At 48.2% G+C, this 27,800-nt stretch overlaps 2 protein-coding genes across 4 annotated transcripts in view; both read left to right on the plus strand.

Annotated features, from left to right (window-relative positions):
• The window catches only part of LOC139764771 (uncharacterized), a 31,607-nt gene extending 7,532 nt beyond the window's left edge, over nucleotides 1–24,075 (plus strand). Inside the window, exons 2-7 of one of the 2 annotated variants that reach the window (XM_071691641.1) lie at nucleotides 13,845–13,947; nucleotides 15,303–15,448; nucleotides 19,864–20,030; nucleotides 22,339–22,467; nucleotides 23,192–23,269; nucleotides 23,735–24,075. In XM_071691641.1, the coding sequence (XP_071547742.1) occupies nucleotides 13,845–13,947; nucleotides 15,303–15,448; nucleotides 19,864–20,030; nucleotides 22,339–22,467; nucleotides 23,192–23,269; nucleotides 23,735–24,016 (905 nt within the window). In that variant the 3' untranslated portion in view covers nucleotides 24,017–24,075. The remainder of the gene's footprint in view (nucleotides 1–13,844; nucleotides 13,948–15,302; nucleotides 15,449–19,863; nucleotides 20,031–22,338; nucleotides 22,468–23,191; nucleotides 23,270–23,734) is intronic. The other variant, XM_071691642.1, reaches the window with a different exon arrangement.
• A 152-nt stretch (nucleotides 24,076–24,227) lies between these two features.
• LOC139764769 (neuronal acetylcholine receptor subunit alpha-7-like) overlaps nucleotides 24,228–27,800 on the plus strand; it is a 32,157-nt gene continuing 28,584 nt past the window's right edge. Inside the window, exon 1 of one of the 2 annotated variants that reach the window (XR_011716464.1) lies at nucleotides 24,228–24,594. The gene's annotated coding sequence lies outside the window, so the exon portion shown is untranslated. Of the gene's footprint in view, nucleotides 24,595–27,257; nucleotides 27,415–27,800 lie in introns of those variants that run through there. The other variant, XR_011716463.1, reaches the window with a different exon arrangement.

The following is a 27,800-nucleotide window of genomic DNA, read 5'->3' on the forward strand; positions in this document are numbered from 1 at the left end:
AGTTTTGGGTGAGATTACGACCTTAATTGTAAAAGGTGGAACACCTAGGGTGTGTGTGGGGCCCTGGGGCGCGGCGGGGCGGGGCGGGGCGGGGCGGGGCGCCCCAGGCCAGCCAGTGGGGGTGTCTTATACGTGTAGGTCGCTATGTTATTATCGCTGCTTTACCCTGCAAAAATGACCTCTCTCTCTCTCTCTCTCTCTCTCTCTCTCTCTCTCTCTCTCTCTCTCTCTCTCTCTCTCTCTCTCTCTCTCTCTCTCTCTCTCTCTCTCTCTCTCCTCCCAGCACTGCAGCGAGGGAGACACTCTCAACAACGAGACTTTAATCTCCCACGCCCCCGAAGCACCCCAGGTCTCCCCACATTCCTCCCCAGTCCAGTGAGACAGTTGAGAGGGGAGCAGGAGGAGGAGGAGGAGGTGGAGGAGGAGCAGGAGGAGGAGAGGAGGAGGAGGTGGAGGAGGAGGAGCAGGAGCAGGAGGAGGTGGAGGAGGAGGAGGAGGAGGAACAGGAGGAGGTGGAGGAGCAGGAGGAGGAGGAGGAGGAGGAGGTGGAGGAGGAGTTCAGAGCCGGTGCGACACATTTGTGAGGAAACTTGAGAAATTGAAGATGGGATTATTGGGTCGACCATATTACGAGGGAGAGAGAGAGAGAGAGAGAGAGAGAGAGAGAGAGAGAGAGAGAGAGTATACGACCCTTGAGCACGACGGTACGACCCTTGAGCAAGACGCTACGACCCTTGAGCAAGACGGTACGAACCTTGAGCAGGACGGTACGAACCTTGAAGGCCTTGGCTTGGCCATCAATATTCTGGGGTCGTACCGTCGTGCTCAGTGTCCACACGGTTATGACCAAGGGTCGTACCGTCGTGACCACGGATCGTACCGTTGTGATCACAGATCGTACCGTCGTGATCAAGGATCGTACCGTCGTGATCACGGATCGTACCGTCGTGCCCAAGACCGTACCGTCACTCCCAGGATCGTACCGTCGACCCCCAGGGCCCGTGTACCGTCGACCCCCAGGGCCCGTGTACCGTCGACCCCCAGGGCCCGTGTACCGTCGACCCCCAGGGCCCGTGTACCGTCGACCCCCAGGGCCCGTGTACCGTCGACCCCCAGGGCCCGTGTACCGTCGCCCCCCAGGGCCCGTGTACCGTCGACCCCCAGGGCCCGTGTACCGTCGCCCCCCAGGGCCCGTGTACCGTCGACCCCCAGGGCCCGTGTACCGTCTTCCTGGAAGGGAGTGACATGGCCATGTCCGGGCGTGAACTCATCAAAGAGGGAAATGAAATTACTGTGCTGGAGGAGAAGGGGAGCGCCGCGCCCCCCACGCCTGGCCACGCCCCCCCCCCCCACAAACACTTACTACGGGGGGGGGAACCAGTTTGACATATGACGTCACACATTGTTTACATACCCACAGACACACACGTGTGTGTGTGACGTCATCTATGGTGGCAGCCATACCTGGTTTTTAAAAGGTTCAAGATGTAGGAGGGTCCATGTTAGACTGGAGGAAGAGATGGAGGTAGAGATGGAGGTACAAGAGATGGAGGAAGAGATGGAGGTAGAGATGGAGGTAGAGATGGAGGTAGAGATGGAGGTAGAGATGGAGGTAGAGATGGAGGTAGAGGAGATGTAAGGTGGTAACGATTGTTGAGGCCTGGCTCTCGTATTGATTGTCAGGCGTTCGGTGTGGGTGATCCCTGGAGGGCCCTCCTCCCTGCCAGGGCCCACCTGGCCCTCCTCCCTGCCAGGGCCCACCTGGCCCTCCTCCCTGCCAGGGCCCACCTGGCCCTCCTCCCTGCCAGGGCCCACCTGGCCCTCCTCCCTGCCAGGGCCCACCTGGCCCTCCTCCCTGCCAGGGCCCGCCTGGCCCTTCCCCCTGCCAGGGCCCACCTGGCCCTCCTCCCTGCCAGGGCCCACCTGGCCCTCCTCCCTGCCAGGGCCCGCCTGGCCCTTCACCCTGCCAGGGCCCCTAGATTCGGGTCCCTCCGTGGCCCAACCCGCACGTCATCATCACCTCAAGATGTGATTGGCTGCTGATATCATCCTCCGGGATCGTCCGAGCCAATCGGTGGCCATCATCGCAGACGTTAGCATCCTCCCAGCCTCGCCATTGGCCACAGGTGCCGTCCCTTGGGATCAGACGAGCCACTCGCATCACACTGTTAATGACGTCATAAGTCCCTCGGGCGCCCCCCCCAAGGGCGAGAGGGGTCTCAACGGGCGCCGTTAACGGCCGTTAACGCCTGACAGAGGGCCGTTAGCGTCTCTGGAGGCAGCGTTGCCAAGTCTAGCGAGAAAGTAGCGCTTCGAGGGAAGTCAGCATCGCCAAGTCTGGAGGAACGGAGGTAGGATGCAGGTATGCGGCGTTGCCAGCTCGTAAGGCCCCCCCCCCCCCCCCCCAGTTCGGGGGATTACGTAACCCGAGTCTCCCCAGGCAGGAAGGCAAGTAAGTGCTAAGCCACACACACGCGCGCGCGCGCGCGCGCGCCACAGGCCAGAAAAATACTTCAAAGAAAATGTGGTATTGACAGGCCGTCACGAGACAGGGCTGACCTGCAGAGCAGAACAATTTGCCGGGTCTTTTAAGCGGCAACGTCTCCAAGGATATAAGTATATCATATATCGGTACCTCAACCCACGATATCTGATGTTATCGGTGTCTCAACCCACGATATCTGATGTTATCGGTGTCTCAACCCACGATATCTGATGTTATCGGCGTAAGAAACCAATGGACACACACACACACACACACACACAGGCCATCAAAGGTCGTACCGTCATGCTCATGGATCGTTCCGTCGTGCTTGAGGGTCATTTCATGCTAGCGGGTCGTCTCGTCATGCTAGGGGGTCGTACCGACATGATTAAGGGTCGTCTCGTCATGTTAGGGGGTGGTACCGATATGATTAAGGGTCGTCTCCTCATGCTAGGGGTCGTAACATGACTAAGGTTCGTCTCGTCATGCTAGGGGGTCGTACCGACATGATTAAGGGTCGTCTCGTCATGCTAGGGGGTCGTACCGACATGATTAAGGGTCGTCTCCTCATGCCAGGGGTCGTAACATGATTAAGGGTCTAGTCACGCTAGGGGGTCGTACCGACATGATTAAGGGTCGTCTCGTCATGTTAGGGGGTGGTACCGATATGATTAAGGGTCGTCTCCTCATGCTAGGGGTCGTAACATGACTAAGGTTCGTCTCGTCATGCTAGGGGGTCGTACCGACATGATTAAGGGTCGTCTCGTCATGCTAGGGGGTCGTACCGACATGATTAAGGGTCGTCTCCTCATGCCAGGGGTCGTAACATGATTAAGGGTCTAGTCACGCTAGGGGGTCGTACCGACATGATTAAGGGTCGTCTCCTCATGCCAGGGGTCGTAACATGATTAAGGGTCTAGTCACGCTAGGGGGTCGTACCGACATGATTAAGGGTCGTCTCCTCATGCCAGAGGGTCGTACCGACATGATTCAAGGTCTTACGATCACCGTGAAGGATCATCCCGTCGACCACAGGGGTCGTACCACTGTGGTCGTGTGGCTGACCTGGTAAACAAGGGAAACACCCTCAGCTGATCACACAATGTTGAGAACATAAACAAAAAAGGTCACATGACTTAGCCGGCCAATCAGAGGCGGCTCAAGTGTCAATAGTATCAGCTGAGCGCCGCCATGATTGTTTTTGGCCATTTAAAAAAAAAAAAAGAATTTACGTTTTTTGACTCATTTTTATTCTTTCCCCCTCCCCAACCTCGCCATATTTTAATATTTTATGGAAGGTTATTTATAATTAGATAAAGAAATAACCTCAGTGACCATAGTGGGATATTATATAGATCGTATAATCTGGTTATAGATGAATTATTTGTAGATGATACTCAGTTGACCAATCCCAGTTAAGCTTGTATCTTTACATGATAGCTGACCAATCCCAGTAAAGTTTGTATCTCTAGATGATAGTTGACCAATCCCAGTAAAGCTTGTATCTCGAGATGATATATGACCAATCCCAGTAAAGCTTGTATCTAGATGATAGTTGACCAATCCCAGTAAAGCTTGCATCTCGAGATGATACTCAGCTGGCCAATCCTAGTCAAGCTTGCATTTGTAAACAATCCTCACCTGACCAATCACAAAAGCCCGGGCCTCGTCGTACCTCTGCGAGTGTTCATATTAACCGTCCATGTTAAAGTTGCCGTCGTAAAGACGGGCCGTTCGCCCCGCTGATCAATATTCAAACGCCAGTCGTGTCGGTGGAGGATGAGTGTCAGGGACGCCGTCCTGCAGTTTGAGGAGTGTCAGGGACGCCGTCCTGCAGCTTGAGGAGTGTCAGGGACGCCTTCCTGCAGCTTGAGGAGTGTCAGGGACGCCTTCCTGCAGCTTGAGGAGTGTCAGGGACGCCTTCCTGCAGCTTGAGGAGTGTCAGGGACGCCTTCCTGCAGCTTGAGGAGTGTCAGGGACGCCTTCCTGCAGCTTGAGGGGGTGTCAGGGACGCCTCTCTGCCGCTTGAGGGGAGGGAGGACTTGCTCAAAGTTGCCAGTGTTGTGACGGACGGACGCACGGACCCGGGTCACGTAAGCTACACCGACACGCAACTCATCATTCCATCGTAATGTTTTGTATTATCCCATGCGGAGAAAAATATTTACATGATTTACGATATATTTTTTTACATGATTTACGATATATGTCGTATGTTGCCATGGTTGGGTTGCCATGGCTGGGCTGCCATGGCTAGGTTGACATGGCTGGGGTTGCCATAGCTAGGGTTGCCATGGCTAGGTTTCCATGGCTGGGTTGCCAAAGCTAGGTTGCCATGGCTAGGTTGCCATAGCTAGGTTGCCATGGCTAGGTTGCCATGGCTGGGGTGGTGTTCCCTTTCATGGCGTCGAGGTCAAAGGTCAATTTACCTTTGTTTTCGGGTTTTTGTTTACCTTAAAGTTTATGTTCAAATAACATTGTCTCTGAAGATATTTACCTGCGCTCCCCGGGAAGTTTAGCCTCGTATAATGTTCTGTGATGATATAACGTATTGTTCACTCTGATGATATAACGTTATGTTCTCTCATGATATGACGTTATGTTGTCTCTGATGATATAACGTAATATTCTCTCTGATGATATGACGTTATGTTGTCTGATGATATAACGTTATGTTCTCTCATGATATGACGTTATGTTGTCTCTGATGATATAACGTAATATTCTCTCTGATGATATGACGTTATGTTGTCTGATGATATAACGTGTTGTTCTCTCTAATGATATGACGTTGTGTTGTCTCTGATGATATAACGTAATATTCTCTCTGATGATATGACGTTATGTTGTCTGATGATATAACGTTATGTTCTCTCATGATATGACGTTATGTTGTCTCTGATGATATAACGTAATATTCTCTCTGATGATATGACGTTATGTTGTCTGATGATATAACGTGTTGTTCTCTCTAATGATATGACGTTGTGTTGTCTCTGATGATATAACGTAATGTTCTCTCTGATGATATGACGTTATGTAGTCTGATGATATAACGTGTTGTTCTCTCTGATGATATAACGTGTTGTTCTCTCTGATGATATAACGTAATGTTCTCTCTGATGATATGACGTTATGTTCTCTCTGATGATATGACGTTATGTTGTCTCTGATGATATAACGTAATGTTCTCTCTGATGATATGACGTTATGTTGTCTCTGATGATATGACGTTATGTTGTCTCTGATGATATGACGTTATGTTGTCTCTGATGATATAACGTAATGTTCTCTCTGATGATATGACGTTATGTTGTCTGATGATATAACGTATTGTTCACTCTGATATAACGTAATGTTCTTTCTGATATAACGTTATGTTCTCTTCGATGATATACCTATGTTCTCTGAGGATATCACGTAATGTTCTTCCTGATTATATAATGTTATTCCTGATGATATAACGTTATGTTCTCTCATGTTCTCTCATCCATCCCGTGTACCTCATCCATACCATGTACCTCATCCATCCCATGTACATCATCCATCCCATGTACCTCATCCATCCCATGTACCTCATCCATCCCATGTACATCATCCTCCCATGTACATCATCCATACCATGTACCTCATCCATCCCATGTACCTTATCCATCCCATGTACCTCATCCATCCCATGTACATCATCCATCCCATGCACATCATCCATACCATGTACATCATCCATCCCATGTACATCATCCATCCCATGTATATCATCCATCCCATGTACATCATCCATCCCATGTACATCATCCATCCCATGTACCTCATCCATCCCATGTACCTCATCCATCCCATGTACCTCATCCATCCCATGTACATCATCCATCCCATGTACATCATCCATCCCATGTACATCATCCATACCATGTACCTCATCCATACCATGTACCTCATCCATCCCATGTACCTCATCCATCCCATGTATATCATCCATCCCATGTACCTCATCCTTCCCATGTATATCATCCATCCCATGTACCTCATCCATCCCATGTACCTCATCCATCCCATGTATATCATCCATCCCATGTACATCATCCATCCCTTTGTTGTCAGATATGGACTGACTTGGTTTTGTATATCTTAAGTCTGATAAAAATGTTTTCATAATAGTGGGACGAACGAATGGTTGACCCGTTAACAGAGGTACAAAGTTGTTAACAGACGTACAAAGTTGTTAACAGACGTACAGATTCGTTAACAGACGTACAGATTCGTTAACAGACGTACAAAGTCGTTAACAGACGTACAAAGTCGTTAACAGACGTACAGATTTGTTAACAGACGTACAAAGTCGTTAACAGACGTACAAAGCTGTTAACAGACTTACAAAGTCGTTAACAGACGTACAAAGTTAACAGACGTACAAAGTCGTTACCAGACGTACAAAGTCGTTACCAGACGTACAAAGTCGTTACCAGACGTACAAAGTCGTTAACAGACGTACAAAGTCGTTAACAGACGTACAAAGCTGTTAACAGACGTACAAAGTCGTTAACAGACGTACAAAGCTGTTAACAGACGTACAAAGTTGTTGACAGACGTACAAAGTCGTTAACAGACGTACAAAGTTGTTAACAGACGTACAAAGCTGTTGACAGACGTACAAAGTCGTTAACAGACGTACAAAGTCGTTAACAGACGTACAAAGTTGTTAACAGACGTACAAAGTCGTTAATAGACGTACAAAGTCGTTAACAGACGTACAATGCTGTTAACAGACGTACAAAGTCGTTAACAGACGTACAAAGTTGTTGACAGACGTACAAAGTCGTTAACAGACGTACAAAGTCGTTAACAGACGTACAAAGCTGTTAACAGACGTACAGATTCGTTAACAAACGTACAAAGTCGTTAACAGACGTACAAAGCTGTTAACAGACGTACAAAGTCGTTAACAGACGTACAAAGCTATTAACAGACGTACAAAGCTGTTATCAGACGTACAGATTCGTTAACAGACGTACAAAGTCGTTAACAGACGTATAAAGTCGTTAACACGTACAAAGTTGTTAACAGACGTACAAAGTCGTTAACAGACGTACAAAGTTGTTAACAGACGTACAAAGTCGTTAACAGACGTACAAATTTAACAGACGTACAAAGCTGTTAACAGACGTACAGATTCGTTAACAGACGTACAGATTCGTTAACAGACGTACAGATTCGTTAACAGACGTACAAAGTCGTCAACAGACGTACAAAGTCGTTAACAGACGATCAAAGTCGTTAACAGACGTACAAAGTCGGTAACAGACGTACAAAGTCGGTAACAGACGTACAAAGCTGTTAACAGACGTACAACGTCGTTAACAGACGTACAAAGTCGTTAACAGACGTACAAAGTCGTTGAGATGTACAAAGTCGTTAACAGACGTACAAAGCTGTTAACACGTACAAAGTTGTTAACAGACGTACAAAGTTGTTAACAAACGTACAGAGTTGTTGACTGACGTACAAAGTCGTTAACAGACGTACAAAGTTATCAGACGTACAAACCTGTTAACAGACGTACAGATTCGTTAACAGACGTACAAAGTCGTTAACAGACGTACAAAGTCGTTAACAGACGTACAAAGTCGTTAACAGACGTACAAAGTCGTTAACAGACGTACAAAGTCGTTAACAGACGTACAAAGTCGTTAACAGACGTACAAAGTCGTTAACAGACGTACAAAGCTGTTAACAGACGTACAAAGCTGTTAACAGACGTACAAAGCTGTTAACAGACGTACAAAGTCGTTAACAGACGTACAAAGCTGTTAACAGACGTACAAAGCTGTTAACAGACGTACAAAGTTGTTAACAGACGTACAAAGTCGTTAACAGACGTACAAAGCTGTTAACAGACGTACAAAGTCGTTAACAGACGTACAAAGTTGTTAACAGACGTACAAAGTCGTTAACAGACGTACAAAGTTGTTAACAGACGTACAAAGCTGTTAACAGACGTACAAAGTCGTTAACAGACGTACAAAGTTGTTAACAGACGTACAAAGCTGTTAACAGACGTACAAAGTCGTTAACAGACGTACAAAGTTGTTAACAGACGTACAAAGCTGTTAACAGACGTACAAAGTCGTTAACAGACGTACAAAGTCGTTAACAGACGTACAAAGTCGTTAACAGACGTACAAAGTCTGTTAACAGACGTACAAAGTCGTTAACAGACGTACAAAGCTGTTAACAGACGTACAAAGTCGTTAACAGACGTACAAAGTTGTTAACAGACGTACAAAGTCGTTAACAGACGTAAAAAGCTGTTAACAGACGTACAAAGTTCGTTAACAGACGTACAAAGTCTGTTTAACAGACGTACAAAGTTCGTTAACAGACGTACAAAGTCGTTAACAGACGTACAAAGCTGTTAACAGACGTACAAAGTCGTTAACAGACGTACAAAGTCGTTAACAGACGTACAAAGTCGTTAACAGACGTACAAAGCTGTTAACAGACGTACAAAGTCGTTAACAGACGTACAAAGTCGTTAACAGACGTACAAAGTCGTTAACAGACGTACAGATTCGTTAACAGACGTACAAAGTCGTTAACAGACGTACAAAGCTGTTAACAGACGTACAAAGTCGTTAACAGACGTACAAAGCTGTTAACAGACGTACAAAGTCGTTAACAGACGTACAAAGCTGTTAACAGACGTACAAAGTCGTTAACAGACCTACAAAGCTGTTAACAGACGTACAGATTCGTTAACAGACGTACAAAGTCGTTAACAGACGTACAAAGTCGTTAACAGACGTACAAATTCGTTAACAGACGTACAAAGTCGTTAACAGACGTACAAAGCTGTTAACAGACGTACAAAGTCGTTAACAGACGTACAAAGCTGTTAACAGACGTAAAGATTCGTTAACAGACGTACAAAGTCGTTAACAGACATACAAAGTCGTTAACAGACGTACAAAGTCGTTAACAGACGTACAAAGCTGTTAACAGACGTACAAAGCTGTTAACAGACGTACAGATTCGTTAACAGACGTACAAAGTCGTTAACAGACGTACAAAGTCGTTAACAGACTTACGGAGTCGTTAACAGACGCACAAAGTCGTTAACAGATGCACAAAGTCGTTCAGCAGTATAGTGAGACTGCTAAACTGCCTCTCCCAGCAGGGGCTGGTACACTGCCTCTCCCAGCAGGGGCTGCTACACTGCCTCTCCCAGCAGGGGCTGCTACACTGCCTCTCCCAGCAGGGGCTGCTACACTGCCTCTCCCAGCAGGGGCTGGTACACTGCCTCTCCCAGCAGGGGCTGCTACACTGCCTCTCCCAGCAGGGGCTGCTACACTGCCTCTCCCAGCAGGGGCTGCTACACTGCCTCTCCCAGCAGGGGCTGGTACACTGCCTCTCCCAGCAGGGGCTGCTACACTGCCTCTCCCAGCAGGGGCTGGTACACTGCCTCTCCCAGCAGGGGCTGGTACACTGCCTCTCCCAGCAGGGGCTGCTACACTGCCTCTCCCCATGCACCTTCACCAGCGCGACGGGACTTCCTCAACCTGCCTCACGTAACCACACACACACACACACTCACACTCACACACACACACACACACTCACACTCACACACACACTCACTCACATACACACTCACACACACACACACACACACACACACACACACACACACACACACACACACACTCACTCACAACGGAGACGGTAATGGGTCGTTTGGGTGGTTGTTACAATAATGTGCTGGGGCGTCGTACGTATTGGATGGATGATGTCGTATTGGATGGATGGATGATGTCGTATTGGATGGATGATGATGTATTGCATGGATGATGTCGTATTGGATGGATTATGATGTATTTGATGGATGATGTCGTATTGCATGGATGATGTCGTATTGGATGGATGGATGATGTCGTATTGGATGGATGGATGATGTCGTATTGGATGGATGGATGTCGTATTGGATGGATGATGTCGTATTGGATGGATGGATGATGTCGTATTGGATGGATGATGATGTATTGCATGGATGATGTCGTATTGGATGGATGATGTCGTATTTGATGGATGATGTCGTATTGCATGGATGATGTCGTATTGGATGGATGGATGATGTCGTATTGGATGGATGGATGATGTCGTATTGGATGGATGATGATGTCGTATTGGATGGATGGATGATGTATTGCATGGATGGATGATGTATTGCATGGATGATGTCGTATTGGATGGATGATGACGTCTTGTCATATGTTGTTATTCGTTGTATAGATACGCCACGCACGGTTGACGCATGCGCTCTGACACCACGTCGTAAGGTTAACATAGCCACGGTGGTGGGGGGGGGGGGGTTAACACAGCGCGTACGTCTCACAGCACAACACAAGAAGATCCCGTATGTGGGGGGGGGGGGGGGTTGAACATCACTAAACACCCCTTTTAACATCACTAGACACCCCCCCCCCCGAACGTGATTTGAATATGATTATGCAAATGAGATGTCCCCAGCTCTCACATGTCTGTCTGTCTGTCAGTCAGTCTGTCTGTCTGTCAGTCTGTCAGTCAGTCTGTCAGTCAGTCAGTCTGTCTGTCTGTCTGTCTGTCAGTCTGTCAGTCAGTCTGTCTGCCTGTCTGTCTGTCTCAAACGTACGAAGCGTTTTGGTTGGTGTGAGAAGTGACGGTAACGAGAGACGGGTGTGTGTGTGGGGGGGGGAGGACAGAGAGAGAGAGAGAGAGACGGGGGCTCCGGGAGGCACATGGACCATATGGTCTTCGAACCCTGGTCACCTTTTTCTGTTGGTCTTCCTCGTGGAAAGGAGGTCACCCTCGAGAGTCTTAGGAGGAGGACCTTGTGGTCCTCGAGCATCACTACAGGGGCGTAGCTGCAGGGCCAGCCAGCCAACCAGCGCCATGCAGAGAGGTGGTGACCAGGATGGGGGAAAAAAATAGGCACATGATAGAATGTATTGGTTTGGTGTGGTATACAGGGGGCGACGTGCTGTCATTGGGCCTGAAGCAGGACATGTGAATCTATTGAGGGTAAACTTGGCAGAGGTGCTGTGGTTGTCGAAATAGGCACATGATAGAATGTATTGGTTTGGTGTGGTATACAGGGGGCGACGTGCTGTCACTGGGCCTGAAGCATTGAAGCTGTTTGGGGTAAACTTGGCAGAGGTGCTGTGGTTCTCGCTGCTTTCTACATGACTATAGGAAATACTTGAGTGAATGAAGCCAATTATTTTTTTTCCATTTGTTCCTGGCGCTACCTCGCTAATGCGGGAAACGACGAGCAAATGGAAAATATGTCATGAGATGGTATGGATGAAGGGTACGTGGCTAGGGGTGTTCAAGGGTCGTATACCGTCGTGCTCAAGGGTCGTATACCGTCGTGTTCAAGGGTCGTATACCGTCGTGCTCAAGGGTCGTATACCGTCGTGTTCAAGGGTCGTATACCGTCGTGTTCAAGGGTCGTGTACCGTCGTGCTCAAGGGTCGTATACCGTCGTGCTCAAGGGTCGTACCGTTGTGCTCAAGGGTCGTACCGTCGTGTTCAAGGGTCGTATACCGTCGTGCTCAAGGGTCGTATACCGTCGTGCTCAAGGGTCGTACCGTCGTGTTCAAGGGTCGTATACCGTCGTGCTCAAGGGTCGTATACCGTCGTGCTCAAGGGTCGTACCGTCGTGCTCAAGGGTCGTACCGCCGTGTTCAAGGGTCGTATACCGTCGTGCTCAAGGGTCGTATACCGTCGTGCTCAAGGGTCGTACCGTCGTGCTCAAGGGTCGTACCGTCGTGTTCAAGGGTCGTATACCGTCGTGCTCAAGGGTCGTATACCGTCGTGCTCAAGGGTCGTATACCGTCGTGCTCAAGGGTCGTATACCGTCGTGCTCAAGGGTCGTACCGTCGTGCTCAAGGGTCGTACCGTCGTACTTTACTTTAGATCGGAAGAAAATGGGAGTTTATTTTGTGACCCTAAGTTTGTTTTGATATATTGTACCTATTCGCCATTTCCCGCGTTAGGGAGGTAGCGTCAAGAACAGAGGACCTGAGTCTTAGAGGGAATATCCTCACTTGGCCTCCTTTCCCTTCTTTTGGAACATTATAAATGGAAGGAGAGGAGTTCCAGCCCCCACCCCTCTGCTGCTCCCTCACCTTTTTAGTCACCTTCTTCGACACACAAGGTAATATACATGGGCAAGTATTCTTTCTTCCCCTTATCCCCCAGGGATGATATACATATGTATACCTTGTTGAGAGTGATCACTAGTCGTTCGTGTGTTGTTTGTCAAACAACCCAGGAGGCGATTATGGTATAGAAAATGGGAGGAAGTCAAGAAAACGGGAGGAGGTCTTATGCAAACAACTTGCGTCCAGGAAGAAGTCGAAGATGAAGGAAGGCAGGTTAGGAAGATGTGGTGTGTACCGTCAGGTGTGGGGTGTACCGTCAGGTGTGGGGTGTACCGTCAGGTGTGGTGTGTACCGTCTGGTGTGGGGTGTACCGTCAGGTGTGGTGTGTACCGTCAGGTGTGGGGTGTACCGTCAGGTGTGGGGTGTACCGTCAGGTGTGGGGTGTACCGTCAGGTGTGGGGTGTACCGTCAGGTGTGGGGTGTACCGTCAGGTGTGGTGTGTACCGTCAGGTGTGGGGTGTACCGTCAGGTGTGGGGTGTACCGTCAGGTGTGGTGTGTACCGTCAGGTGTGGGGTGTACCGTCAGGTGTGGTGTGTACCGTCAGGTGTGGGGTGTGCCGTCAGGTGTGGGGTGTGCCGTCAGGTGTGGGGTGTGCGGGCTAAGACGGTCAATATGGTCGATGATGTGATATAAAGGTGATGAACATTGGCCCTTGACGGGTCCCTGTATTGACCCGGGCTGCTAGGATGCCGGGGGGCCCTCTGTCCTGGGGGCCCCTTCTACTGACCCAGGCTGCTGGGATGCCGGGGGGCCCTCTGTCCTGGGGGTCCCTTCTACTGACCCAGACTTCTGCAATGCCGGGGGGCCCTCTGTCCTGGGGGCCCCTTCTACTGACCCAGGATGCTGTGATGCTGGGGGCCCCTTCTACTGACCCAGGATGCTGTGATGCTGGGGGCCCCTTCTACTGACCCAGCAGACTTATGCAATGCCGGGGGGCCCTCTTGTCCTGAGGGCCCCTTCTACTGACCTGGCAGACATGTGTGTGTGTATGTGATCCTGGAGTCTGTTTCTGTTCTTGGCCTCAAAGTAACGATTGCTATATTCGTGAGGAACGTCAGTGGTAAGTCAACCCTATGAGCAGGAGGGTCGTTAGCCTGGTAATGATAGGGTTCCACTCTATGTGACATTAACTACCCAATTGCCTGTTTGTGTCTTGCAGGGGAGTACCCAGCTGGCGGGTCGCTGTGCCAAGTGCAGGGGTTCCTGCTGAACCTTCTGTGTCTCCTGTGTCTGTGGTACACCACCGTCCTGTCTGTGGAGAGGTAGGTCACCAAGCTGGCTGGCGAGGGATCTCGTGGAGCTTCTGTAGGAGGGTACGTGGCTGGCGAGGGATCTCGTGGAGCTTCTGTAGGAGGGTACGTGGCTGGCGAGGGATCTCGTGGAGCTTCTGTAGGAGGGTACGTGGCTGGCGAGGGATCTCGTGGAGCTTCTGTAGGAGGGTACGTGGCTGGCGAGGGATCTCGTGGAGCTTCTGTAGGAGGGTACGTGGCTGGCGAGGGATCTCGTGGAGCTTCTGTAGGAGGGTACGTGGCTGGCGAGGGATCTCGTGGAGCTTCTGTAGGAGGGAGATGTTGTGTGATTGGCCATCGCCGTTCGTGTGTTTTAACCGCAGGATGGACAGATTAGGTCATGTTAGGTCAGACCTCCTAGTCCCGAGGTCAGGTCAGCGAGCCACCAGGTCACGCCAGAGATGGCAGGACGAACACGAAGCGAAAGAGAACAAGAGAACTGTCTCTTGAAACCTTACCTCCCATTGGTCGAGTATGTCACCTGATTCCCCATTGGTCGAGAGGAAAGTGGAGCTACCATTGGTCGAGAGGAAAGAGGCCTTCCCAATTGGCTGGGATCATCTAATATACCCCTAATTACAACAGTTAATTACCAAACGGTCAATTAGAGACCCTCTGATCTAATTGGCCCGGGATTATGATGCCGAGGGACGTTAATTAATGCATATGAATTATGGGAAGCGGGTCAATTGACTCCTCCCCCCCCAGTGACGCGTTACGACGTCATTTAAAAAAAATGATGACGTGGTATTACGTCATATCTTTTCATTGGCTGGGAATGATGTCATCGGGGCCTCAGCTTCCACCTCGACCAATCAGGTTAAGCTTCTGGTGTTAGGATTCCCAGGATGCCATATTGCCACTATGTCCGATTGCCAATATGATTTCTTTCTTCCCCCTTTTTTTTTTTTTTTTTTAATATTGGAAGCTCCAGTCAGGGATCAAAGTCCCGTGTCATGGCCGGGTCTTAATTGAAATATAGAGAGGATTATAAAAGGGGGGAAGGAAAAAAAAAAGAGATAGAGAGAAGAGAGACACAAAAGGGAAAATATTTTTAGAATTTTGGAGGAAGTGGGAAAAAAAAAATGTTTAAAACATGGCAGGTGATTGGCGGAGACATGAGAAAGTAGACACACACACACTTGACCCCGTCATGACCTCATGTGACCCCGCCTTGACCTCATCTGACCCCGGTCATGACCTCAGATGACCTCGACTTCCTCTGACCCCGTCATGACCTCATCTGACCCCGTCATGACCTCATCTGACCTCGTCTTGACCCCGTCATGACCTGACCTGACCTGGTGTGACCTTGCCCTTGCCCCCAGGTACGTGAAGGTGGCTTCAGCCCACGAGCACACCCTGACCTTCTCGCTGCTGAACCTGAACGTGGTGCTCTCCGGCGTACTGATCCTGCTACTGATCGAAGTGTCTGGTCCAATCTATGGCTGGGCGGAGTACGGCTACGTCCCAGGTCTGTTATACATACACATACATAGATAACGATAGATATAGATAAAGATAGTTAGAGATAGATAAAGATAGCTGTGGATAAAGATAGATAAAGATAGGTGTAGATAAAGATAGATATAGATAAAGATAGATAAAGATAAAGATAGATAAAGATAAAGATAGATAAAGATAGATATAGATAAAGATAGATATAGATAAAGATAGATAAAGATAGATATAGATAAAGATAGGTGTAGATAAAGATAGATATAGATAAAGATATAGATATCCAAATATAATAATCCATTTCATGGAGCATCCTAGACCACTTCGCGCCCCCCCTCCCCCTCGCTCCAAAGGGCGTCCATCAGTGCCCTGCTTCTGATTGGAGTGCAAAGGGGGGGGGGGGCAATCATGAGAGAGAGGGGCCCCCCTTCTCTCCCTTTTTTTTATCTGGTCATACACAATTATTTGTTATTATTTATTATCATTTATATTTCATTTATGGCAGGCGAAGGTCAGAAGACGTAAAGTGATGTGCAGTCCTCTCCACCCACTTGTCCTTGATGGATGAGGGTGATAACACCACCAGAGCTGATGGATGAGGGTGATAACACCACCAGAGCTGATGGATGAGGGTGATAACACTACCAGAGGTGATGGATGAGGGTGATAACACCCCAGGGGTGATGGATGAGGGTGATAACACTACCAGAGGTGATGGATGAGGGTGATAACAACACCAGAGGTGATGGATGAGGGTGATAACAACACCAGAGGTGATGGATGAGGGTGATAACACCACCAGAGGTGATGGATGAGGGTGATAACACCACCAGAGCTGATGGATGAGGGTGATAACACCACCAGAGCTGATGGATGAGGGTGATAACACTACCAGAGGTGATGGATGAGGGTGATAACACCCCAGGGGTGATGGATGAGGGTGATAACACTACCAGAGGTGATGGATGAGGGTGATAACAACACCAGAGGTGATGGATGAGGGTGATAACAACACCAGAGGTGATGGATGAGGGTGATAACACCACCAGAGGTGATGGATGAGGGTGATAACACTACCAGAGGTGATGGATGAGGGTGATAACACTACCAGAGGTGATGGATGAGGGTGATAACACCACCAGAGGTGATGGATGAGGGTGATAACACCACCAGAGGTGATGGATGAGGGTGATAACACTACCAGAGGTGATGGATGAGGGTGATAACACCACCAGAGGTGATGGATGAGGGTGATAACACTACCAGAGGTGATGGATGAGGGTAATAACACCACCAGAGGTGATGGATGAGGGTGATAACACCACCAGAGGTGATGGATGAGGGTGATAACACCACCAGAGGTGATGGATGAGGGTGATAACACCACCAGAGGTGATGGATGAGGGTGATAACACCACCAGAGGTGATGGATGAGGGTGATAACACCACCAGAGGTGATGGATGAGGGTGGTAACACCACCAGAGGTGATGGATGAGGGTGATAACACCACCAGAGGTGATGGATGAGGGTGATAACACCACCAGAGGTGATGGATGAGGGTGATAACACCACCAGAGGTGATGGATGAGGGTGATAACACCACCAGAGGTGATGGATGAGGGTGCTAACACCACCAGAGGTGATGGATGAGGGTGATAACACCACCAGAGGTGATGGATGAGGGTGATAACACCACCAGAGGTGATGGATGAGGGTGATAACACTACCAGAGGTGATGGATGAGGGTGGTAACACCACCAGAGGTGATGGATGAGGGTGATAACACCACCAGAGGTGATGGATGAGGGTGATAACACCACCAGAGGTGATGGATGAGGGTGATAACACCACCAGAGGTGATGGATGAGGGTGATAACACCACCAGAGGTGATGGATGAGGGTGGTAACACCACCAGAGGTGATGGATGAGGGTGATAACACCACCAGAGGTGATGGATGAGGGTGATAACACCACCAGAGGTGATGGATGAGGGTGATAACACCACCAGAGGTGATGGATGAGGGTGATAACACCACCAGAGGTGATGGATGAGGGTGATAACACCACCAGAGGTGATGGATGAGGGTGATAACACCACCAGAGGTGATGGATGAGGGTAATAACACTACCAGTGGTGATGGATGAGGGTGGTAGAAGATAAGATGTCTTTATTATCAAATGCAATAAATGATACAAAATTTAATTATGGATAGACGTTCCATTTAAGGTTAGAAAGTATAAGAATTATACAAGAAACTCATAAAATGTCACATGAAATTAACGTAATGAACCATGTATTGCACTCAGAAGATACATAATGAACCATGTATTGCACTCAGAAGATACATAATGAACCATGTATTGCACTCAGAAGATACATAATGAACCATGTATTGCACTCAGAAGATACATAATGAACCATGTATTGCACTCAGAAGATACATAATGAACCATGTATTGCACTCAGAAGATACATAATGAACCATGTATTGCACTCAGAAGATACATAATGAACCATGTATTGCACTCAGAAGATACATAATGAACCATGTATTGCACTCAGAAGATACATAATGAACCATGTATTGCACTCAGAAGATACATAATGAACCATGTATTGCACTCAGAAGATACATAATGAACCATGTATTGCACTCAGAAGATACATAATGAACCATGTATTGCACTCAGAAGATACATAATGAACCATGTATTGCACTCAGAAGATACATAATGAACCATGTATTGCACTCAGAAGATACATAATGAACCATGTATTGCACTCAGAAGATACATAATGAACCATGTATTGCACTCAGAAGATACATAATGAACCATGTATTGCACTCAGAAGATACATAATGAACCATGTATTGCACTCAGAAGATACATAATGAACCATGTATTGCACTCAGAAGATACATAATGAACCATGTATTGCACTCAGAAGATACATAATGAACCATGTATTGCACTCAGAAGATACATAATGAACCATGTATTGCACTCAGAAGATACATAATGAACCATGTATTGCACTCAGAAGATACATAATGAACCATGTATTGCACTCAGAAGATACATAATGAACCATGTATTGCACTCAGAAGATACATAATGAACCATGTATTGCACTCAGAAGATACATAATGAACCATGTATTGCACTCAGAAGATACATAATGAACCATGTATTGCACTCAGAAGATACATAATGAACCATGTATTGCACTCAGAAGATACATAATGAACCATGTATTGCACTCAGAAGATACATAATGAACCATGTATTGCACTCAGAAGATACATAATGAACCATGTATTGCACTCAGAAGATACATAATGAACCATGTATTGCACTCAGAAGATACATAATGAACCATGTATTGCACTCAGAAGATACATAATGAACCATGTATTGCACTCAGAAGATACATAATGAACCATGTATTGCACTCAGAAGATACATAATGAACCATGTATTGCACTCAGAAGATACATAATGAACCATGTATTGCACTCAGAAGATACATAATGAACCATGTATTGCACTCAGAAGATACATAATGAACCATGTATTGCACTCAGAAGATACATAATGAACCATGTATTGCACTCAGAAGATACATAATGAACCATGTATTGCACTCAGAAGATACATAATGAACCATGTATTGCACTGTTCGGTGCGCTGTATCTGTACAACTCTAGACTGACCTTCGCGTATGGTTGATGTGTATATTATTTCCCCCACCACAGTTGCATGAGCCCTGCTCACGTCTCCCTCCACCACAGTAACATGAGCCCTGCTCACGTCTCCCCCAGCTCCACCACAGTAACATGAGCCTTGCTCACGTCTCCCTCCCCCAGCCCCACCACAGTTGCATGAGCCCTGCTCACGTCTCCCTCCACCACAGTAACATGAGCCCTGCTCACGTCTCCCCCAGCTCCACCACAGTAACATGAGCCTTGCTCACGTCTCCCTCCCCCAGCCCCACCACAGTTGCATGAGCCCTGCTCACGTCTCCCTCCACCACAGTAACATGAGCCCTGCTCACGTCTCCCCCAGCCCCACCATAGTAACATGAGCCCTGCTCACGTCTCCCTCCCCCAGCCCCACCACAGTTGCATGAGCCTTGCTCACGTCTCCCTCCCCCAGCCCCACCACAGTTGCATGAGCCCTGCTCACGTCTCCCTCCACCACAGTAACATGAGCCCTGCTCACGTCTCCCCCAGCCCCACCATAGTAACATGAGCCTTGCTCACGTCTCCCTCCCCCAGCCCCACCACAGTTGCATGAGCCCTGCTCACGTCTCCCTCCACCACAGTAACATGAGCCCTGCTCACGTCTCCCCAGCCCCACCACAGTAACATGAGCCTTGCTCACGTCTCCCTCCACCACAGTAACATGAGCCTTGTTGTACCGACAGACTACGGGGTGTGTGTACTTAACCCAGGGTCAACACACATCCTAACATACATGGTCATCCAGATGTCATGTTACGTGACCCTGCCAGCCCTGCTCACCCTGGCAGCCTCTGCCAGCGTCCTGCATCGCTGCCGCTCCCACCCTGTACCCCTCACCAGGGGATCCCAGGTATGTCCCACCCTGTACCCCTCACCAGGGGATCCCAGGTATGTCCCACCCTGTACCCCTCACCAGGGGATCCCAGGTATGTCCCACACAGGTCTCCCAGCCACTGTATTAGGGTCAGTGATGCCACCAGGGGGCCCTCCAGGTACTGTACGGAGCTCCCAGGTACTGTACGGAGCTCCCAGGTACTGTACGGAGCTCCCAGGTACTGGTCGGAGCTCCCAGGTACTGTACGGAGCTCCCAGGTACTGTACGGAGCTCCCAGGTACTGGTCGGAGCTCCCAGGTACTGTACGGAGCTCCCAGGTACTTTACGGAGCTCCCAGGCACTGGTCGGAGCTCCCAGGTACTGTACGGAGCTCCCAGGTACTGTCGGAGCTCCCAGGTACTGGTCGGAGCTCCCAGGTACTGTACGGAGCTCCCAGGTACTGGTACGGAGCTCCCAGGTACTGTACGGAGCTCCCAGGTACTGTACGGAGCTCCCAGGTACTGGTCGGAGCTCCCAGGTACTGTACGGAGCTCCCAGGTACTTTACGGAGCTCCCAGGCACTGGTCGGAGCTCCCAGGTACTGTACGGAGCTCCCAGGTACTGGTCGGAGCTCCCAGGTACTGTACGGAGCTCCCAGGTACTGTACGGAGCTCCTAGGTAACGCTGTGTAGAGGTGCTCTGTGGAAGGTATTAAGAGTATATGGTGTGGGAGGGAAGCTGCTAGAAGCAGTGAAAAGTTTTACCGAGGATGTAAGGCATGTGTGCGTGTAGGAAGAGAGGAGAGGGATTGGTTCCTAGTGAAGGTCAGTCTGCAGCAGGGGTGTGTGATGTCTCCATGGTTCTTTAATCTATTTATGGATGGGGTGGTTAGGGAGATAAATGCAAGTGTTTTGGAGAGAGGGGCGAGTATGCAGTCTGCTGGGAATGAAAGGGCTTGGAAAGTGAGTCAGTTGTTGTTCGCCGATGACACAGCTCTAGTGGCTGATTCGGGTGAGAAACTGCAGAGGTTGTTGACTGAGTTTGGAAAAATTGTGTGAAAGAAGAAAGTTGAGAGTAAATGTGAATAAGCGCAAGTTTTTTAGGTTCAGCAAGGTTGAGGGACAAGTTAATTGGGAGGAAAGTTTGAATGGAGAAAAACCGGAGGAAGTGAAGTGTTCTAGGTATCTGGGAGTGGATTTGGCAGCGGATGGAACCATGGAAGAGGAATGAGTCACAGGGTGGGGGAGGGAAGGAAGGTTCTGGGAGCGTTGAAAAATGTGTGGAAGGAGAGAACATTATCTCAGAGAGCAAAAAGGGGTGTATATATATTATATATATATATATATATATATATATATATATATATATATATATATATATATATATATTATTTATTCATTTATTTAATTTGCTTTGTCGCTGTCTCCCGCGTTAGCGAGGTAGCGCTACCTCACATGGGAACGGGATTCACATCTTACGTAAAATTATTTACAGTTTCACTCGACTGTGGTAAAAGTCCTTGGACTCTCGGGCCGTAAATGAGTAAATCATGTAAATGAATAGTGTTCTCCAGCTGTTTTACTTTTGTTTACCAATGGACTGAACATGTGAACCTGTGTGTGTGTGTGTGTGTGTGTGGTAGAGGCTTGTGGTGTAAGGTGAAACCCAACCCCCCCCCCCTCCCCCTTCATCTGATCCTGAGGGGTTGACCACTTGACCACAGATAACCCCCTTCCCCCCCCACGACACCTGCTCTGGGTTACAGAGAGAGAGAGAGAAAGAGAGAGAGAGAGAGAGACGCGAGGTCCAGGTGAGGAGGTGGTCTCTGATCGTATCACACAACTTAAAGAAAAAAAAAAAGAGAAGAAATACCTTGCAGGATGAAAAAAAAAAATGCCTTGCAGGAGGGAAAATTATCTTGCAGGAGGAAAAAAAAATACCATGCAGGAGAAAAAAAAAATACCTTGCAGGAGTAAAGAAATATCTTGCATGAGAGGAAAAATTACCTTGCAGGAGAAAAGAAAAATACCTTGCAGGAGGGGGAAATGCCTTGCAGGAGAAAAGAAAAAATACCTTGCAGGAGGTAGAAAACTGCCTTGCAAAGAGGGAGTGCACTTTAGCTGGTCGTGCTTCCCCTCACACTCTCACACAAACATTGAGCTCCAGATGAGCGCTTCTCCTCCTGACAGGTGCTCACCTCCTCCTCCTCCTCCTCACAGGTGCTCACCTCCTCCTCCTCCTCCTCCTCACAGGTGCTCACCTCCTCCTCCTCCTCCTCCAGGTGCTCACCTCCTCCTCCTCCTCCTCCTCACAGGTGCTCACTTCCTCCTCCTCCTCCTCCCAGGTGCTCAAGACTGGCGTGGGTATGAGTGTGCTGTGCGGGGCCGTGCTCCTGTGCGTGGTGCTCATGTTGCCCTACCACGCGCTGCTCATGCTCCAAGCTGCACACCTTCACGTACCGGTCTGGTCCAAGGTCAGTGTCCCACACTTGTCCCATACAGTGTCCCGGTACGCCACCTACCTGACTTAAGTTATCTGTCCCGACTCATATGTCCCATTCTGTCCCAGCAACATGTCCCACTTCATTTACCCTAAGGGATGTGTCCCAGCTAATTGGTCCCATCTAACATTCACAAGCCAATTGGCCATTTATCCCAACCACTTCCCCCCCCCCCCCCCCCCCTTGTTTCTTATGTCCCAAAGTAGATATTGTATAATTAGGGATCTCTGGTAGACTGATGTGAAATGCTATAACGTAGATACATGGGTAGATAGATTGGTAGATAGAGAGAGATAGTTATAGAAATAGAGGTAGATTGGTGGCACTAACCACGGCACTAACCACGTCCTGTGGCACTAACCACGTCCTGTGGCACTAACCACGTCCTGTGGCATTAACCACGGCACTAACCACGTCCTGTGGCACTAACCGTGGCACTAACCACGTCCTGTGGCAATAACCACGGCACTAACCACGTCCTGTGGCACTAACCACGGCACTAACCACGTCCTGTGGCACTAACCACGGCACTAACCACGTCCTGTTGCACTAACCACGTCACTAACCACGTCCTGTGGCACTAACCACGTCACTAAACACGTCCTGTGGCACTAACTACGGCACTAAACACATCCTGTGGCACTAACCACGGCACTAACCACGTCCTGTGGCACTAACCACGGCACTTTCTCCTCAGGTCATGTCGTACTGGCTGAAGATTGTGTCAGTGTCCTGCGTGTACCCGCTGGTGCTGCTGGTGGCCAGACCCAGGGAGGTGAGTCCCCACTGACACCACCCACTGACACCACCCACTGACACCACTACCATCCACTAACACTACCACTACCACCCACTTCTGCTGTAGTATCCCGTCCCCATGTATAGTGGTAGGTGGGGAGGAGCCTTCTGCTGTAGTATCCTGTCCCCATGTATAGTGGTAGGTGGGGAGGAGCCTTCTGCTGTAGTATCCTGTCCCCATGTATAGTGGTAGGTGGGGAGGAGCCTTCTGCTGTAGTATCCCGTCCCCATGTACAGTGGTAGGTGGGGAGGAGCCTTCTGCTGTAGTATCCCGTCCCCATGTATATTGGTAGGTGGGGAGGAGCCTTCTGCTGTAGTATCCCGTCTTCATCGTAACACATCAAACATGGAGGACATGTCTTGCGTCCTGACACACACTGGTCTTGTGTTATGTGTTCCCTCTCTCTCGTGTAGTGACGACCGGTCTCCCTCCCTCCTGCAGGTGTGGCCGCCCCTGCTGGCGACGCTGCACGGGCTCAAGCGGTGCCGTGTGCGTGGCTTCCTCCAGGACGCCGACGGGGACCTGGACCTCTCGAGTGTGGCAGCGGTGGCGGTGACGAGCGGGGACGACGACGACGCCCTCAGGAAGAACAGGAGGATCTCCAAGTTGTCGCATCTGACGGACAGTACCCTGGTGTCCTCTGCCTCTCCCTCACACTCCACCAAAGACTACACCTGCGCCCCCACCTCCTCCTCCTCCACCGCCTCCGTCAGTAGACTGTGAGGCCCCGGGACGACATGGTTCTTACCCCAGGGCGCTGGGGGCGTCGTCGTGGAACGTCCCTCTCTCACCTTGCCCCTCCTCCTCCTCCTCCGCCTCCGTCAGTAGACTGTGAAGCCCCGGGACGACATGGTTCTTACCCCAGGGCGCTGGGGGCGTTGTCGTGGGACGTCCTCTCCCTTTTCCCCCACCTTCCTCTCTCACCACCACCCCACCCCAAGGGCACCTATGTCCTGGGATGGGAGATGAATACCCCCCTCCCACGCCCCCCCCCATTTCCCTTGGGCGTGTAACGACCCCCCCACGCCCCCCCTCAAAACTCTGGACTTCCAGAGTTACAGAAATGTGACACAGACGTGCGGTACAGCAGCTCCCGGGACACAGCTGATGTCTGTTGTCTTACCCCCTGGGTGTAAAGGTGGAGTGTGAGGTCGCCTAGTGTGACCTGGTGTGACACAACGGGGTGTGGAGGTCGCCTAGTGTGACCTAGTGTGACACAACACGCTTATGGAACAGCCTTCAGTGTGAACATCTGCCAAACTCAGGTTGGACCAGCGAGACAGAGGCGCCATGATAACCAGGTTAGCCCACTATTGTCCATCTTCACTACTGGAAAGTAAAAGTAGGTTCACCTACTTTACTTACCCTCTCGTCCATGCCACACTTAACACATAAGTAAAGACGTAGTACAATTCACACCTGCGTGAATTAGGATGGTACGAGATGTGAACTAACAAGCGGAGCCAGTGTGATAACCAGAGACAACTAACATAACTAGTAGTTACGTATTAACTGGTGATTTGACTTGGAGAGTGTGTGTACAGTGGTGTGTATTGTGCCTGCTTTAGATCACCTGTGTAGCATATCTCCTGATATGTATATATATATATATATATATATATATTCCTATGAGTCCACGGGGAAAATGAAACACGAAAAGTTCCCTAGTGCACTTTCGTGTAATAATCACATCATCAGGGGAAGACACAAGAGAGAAATATAACAGTCACTTGATATACATCGAAGAGACGAAGCTAGGACGCCATTTGGTAAACATGTGATTGTCCAAAACATATTTCTTGTGGCTCCCCTGATGATGTGATTATTACACGAAAGTGCACTTGGGAACTTTTCGTATTTCATTTTCCCCGTGGACTCATAGGAATATCTTGATCACGCGCAAAATTGTAATCCTTTCCAATATATATATATATATATATATATATATATATACATACACCCATAATACCCTACAATTTGCATATCCATATGTTGAAGTGTTTTGTTTGCTTCATTGAGATGGTTCATACCAAAAGCTTCGGACCTTCAGTGGAACTTGACTTTCCACATGATTGCTTTTGATTTCCTAGTTCGAATCCAGATCCGGGTTCATATATATATATATATGTCTCTATATTCCCCGAGTGTTTTTTTGGAGTTCAGTTTTGCTTTGATGTGTTTCGAACATCTGCTTCGTTTGGGGGTGAGATTTCTTCATGAACCTTGACATACGTCCAGGGAATTTTCATGACCTGGGAAAGGTCTGTTTCAGTTCGCTTTGCTTCACGTAATCACTCGACTGTTTCATGAATCACACGTTTCAGAAGTTCAGTTCTGTTCAGACGGGTTTACTATACAGGTGACCGAAGACCTGAGATTTGAAACACTGTGTTGGACTTGGCTGATGTAACCCAGTCCATTGTAAACAAATGCTGGGTCTGGCTGATGTAACCCAGTTCTGTCACTTAACCAGCTTCGTCGTCTAACCCAAGTCTCGCTTTACCTGAAAGGTCGGTCAAGTTACGACAACTTTGGTTGGGCGTCGTAAATCATGTAGGTTTTCACATGAAAAAAATGTTTTTAAAAGGATTTGCTGACGAAAGAGAGTTTGGACTGACCGAGGCTGTCGCTTGGATGACGAGAAAGTGGTTTCAGACGTGGAGTATTGGAACTCTAAGCTCTATATATGTATATATATATATATATATATATATATATATATATATATATGGCGGGGTGACGACGGAAATGGATGAAGGCAGCAAGTATGGATATGTACATGTGTATATATATGTATGTCTGAGTATGTATACGTATGTATACGTTGAAATGTATATGTACGTATATGTGCACGTGTGGGTGTTTATGTATGTACATGTGTATGTGGGCGGGCTGGGCCATTCCTCGTCTGTTTCCTTGCGCTACCTCGCTCACGCGGGAGACAGCGACTATGATAATGAATAGATAAATGGACGTGGGTGTTGTTAGCAGCCCCAAGTGGAACACAGCCACTCCAGTGGTTTGGTAATTATAAGACGCTGGAACCAGTGAGACACACAAACACACATATCATGGACTCTGTACGCTTTCCAAGGGAGGAATATATAAACCTGCTCTATCATTATGGCTGGAAAGATAACCAAATTTATCAGTTATGTGCAGGACTGAAGACGATAGCCATATAAATCAACGCTGTTTTCCGATCCATTGCTAAACATACAGACGAAATCCATCACAGCTGATGAATATATATCATTAGAATGTATATAATTAGTCAATACAGCGATATAATTATCATTTATATATATACACAATTTGGGGGATATTGAGCGAGGTAAATACCCAAGCCATCTGGTATATACATCGCACAGGCAAATAGATAGTTTGACACATTTTTGCATTAGATGAAGAGATTGTGATTCGTTCGTCTCGTACAGTACGTGTGCTCTGAGGGCAGCAGCTGGTGCAAAACACGTCACACACACACACACATATAATCTTGTATCAAATGACCATTTAGGGACTCGTTTGACTGCTGTGGTGGTGGTGGTGGGGAAGGAAGGATCGCTACGCGCTGGATGGTGGACTATCCACTCTGGCTTGACTATCCAAAATGTAAACAAGTGAGTTCAGCACAGTCTTTCGCTTGACTATGTCTTCAGACGGTGAACTTTGACCTTTAACCCAGCCATGTTGACTTCATCTTAGGTCAACGAGTTTTCTATGTGTATATTCTGAGCGTTTATATATATATATATATATATATATATATATATATATATATATATATATATATATATATATATATATGCGTGTGTGTGTGTGCCAAACGGGTGTAAATAAATATGTGTATGCCGTGTGTATGTGTTTTTTTTTTTGTGACCCTGGCGGGGGAATAGTAAGGATCAAATGTGACCTGACCTTGACCCAGTAACGTCTACAGTATTGAGAACAGGTCAAAGTTCAAGTTATAGAGTGGCTGGTGTTACCGGGCTCCTCCTGCTCATGGTTCTACTGCAAGTCGTCTCCACTGGAGTGCAAGGCTCGCTGTAAATGAGACCCCATTTCCCTTCTCCAAGAAGTAGCGCCGTCTTGGGCTGCAAGAGCCTGGGCCACATCAGGTAAGTGTATATATATATATATTTTTCTTTCAAACTATTCGCCATTTCCCGCATTAGCGAGGTAGCGTTAAGAACAGAGGACTGGGCCTTTGAGGGAATATCCTCACCTGGCCCCCTTCTCTGTTCATTTCTTTTGGAAAATCAAAAAAAAGAATAATGAGAGGGGAGGATTTCCAGCCACCCCTCTGCTCCCTCCCCTTTTAGTCGCCTTCTGCGACACGCAGGGAATACGTGGCAAGTATTCTTTCTCCCCTATCCCCAGGGATATATATATATATATATATATATATATATATATATATATATATATATATATATTCCATATATATATATATATATATATATATATATATGTTGATATTACCCGTGACTCCTTTCTAAAAATG

Source organism: Panulirus ornatus, chromosome 51 (assembly GCF_036320965.1).
Source record: "Panulirus ornatus isolate Po-2019 chromosome 51, ASM3632096v1, whole genome shotgun sequence".
Taxonomy (NCBI): domain Eukaryota; kingdom Metazoa; phylum Arthropoda; class Malacostraca; order Decapoda; family Palinuridae; genus Panulirus; species Panulirus ornatus.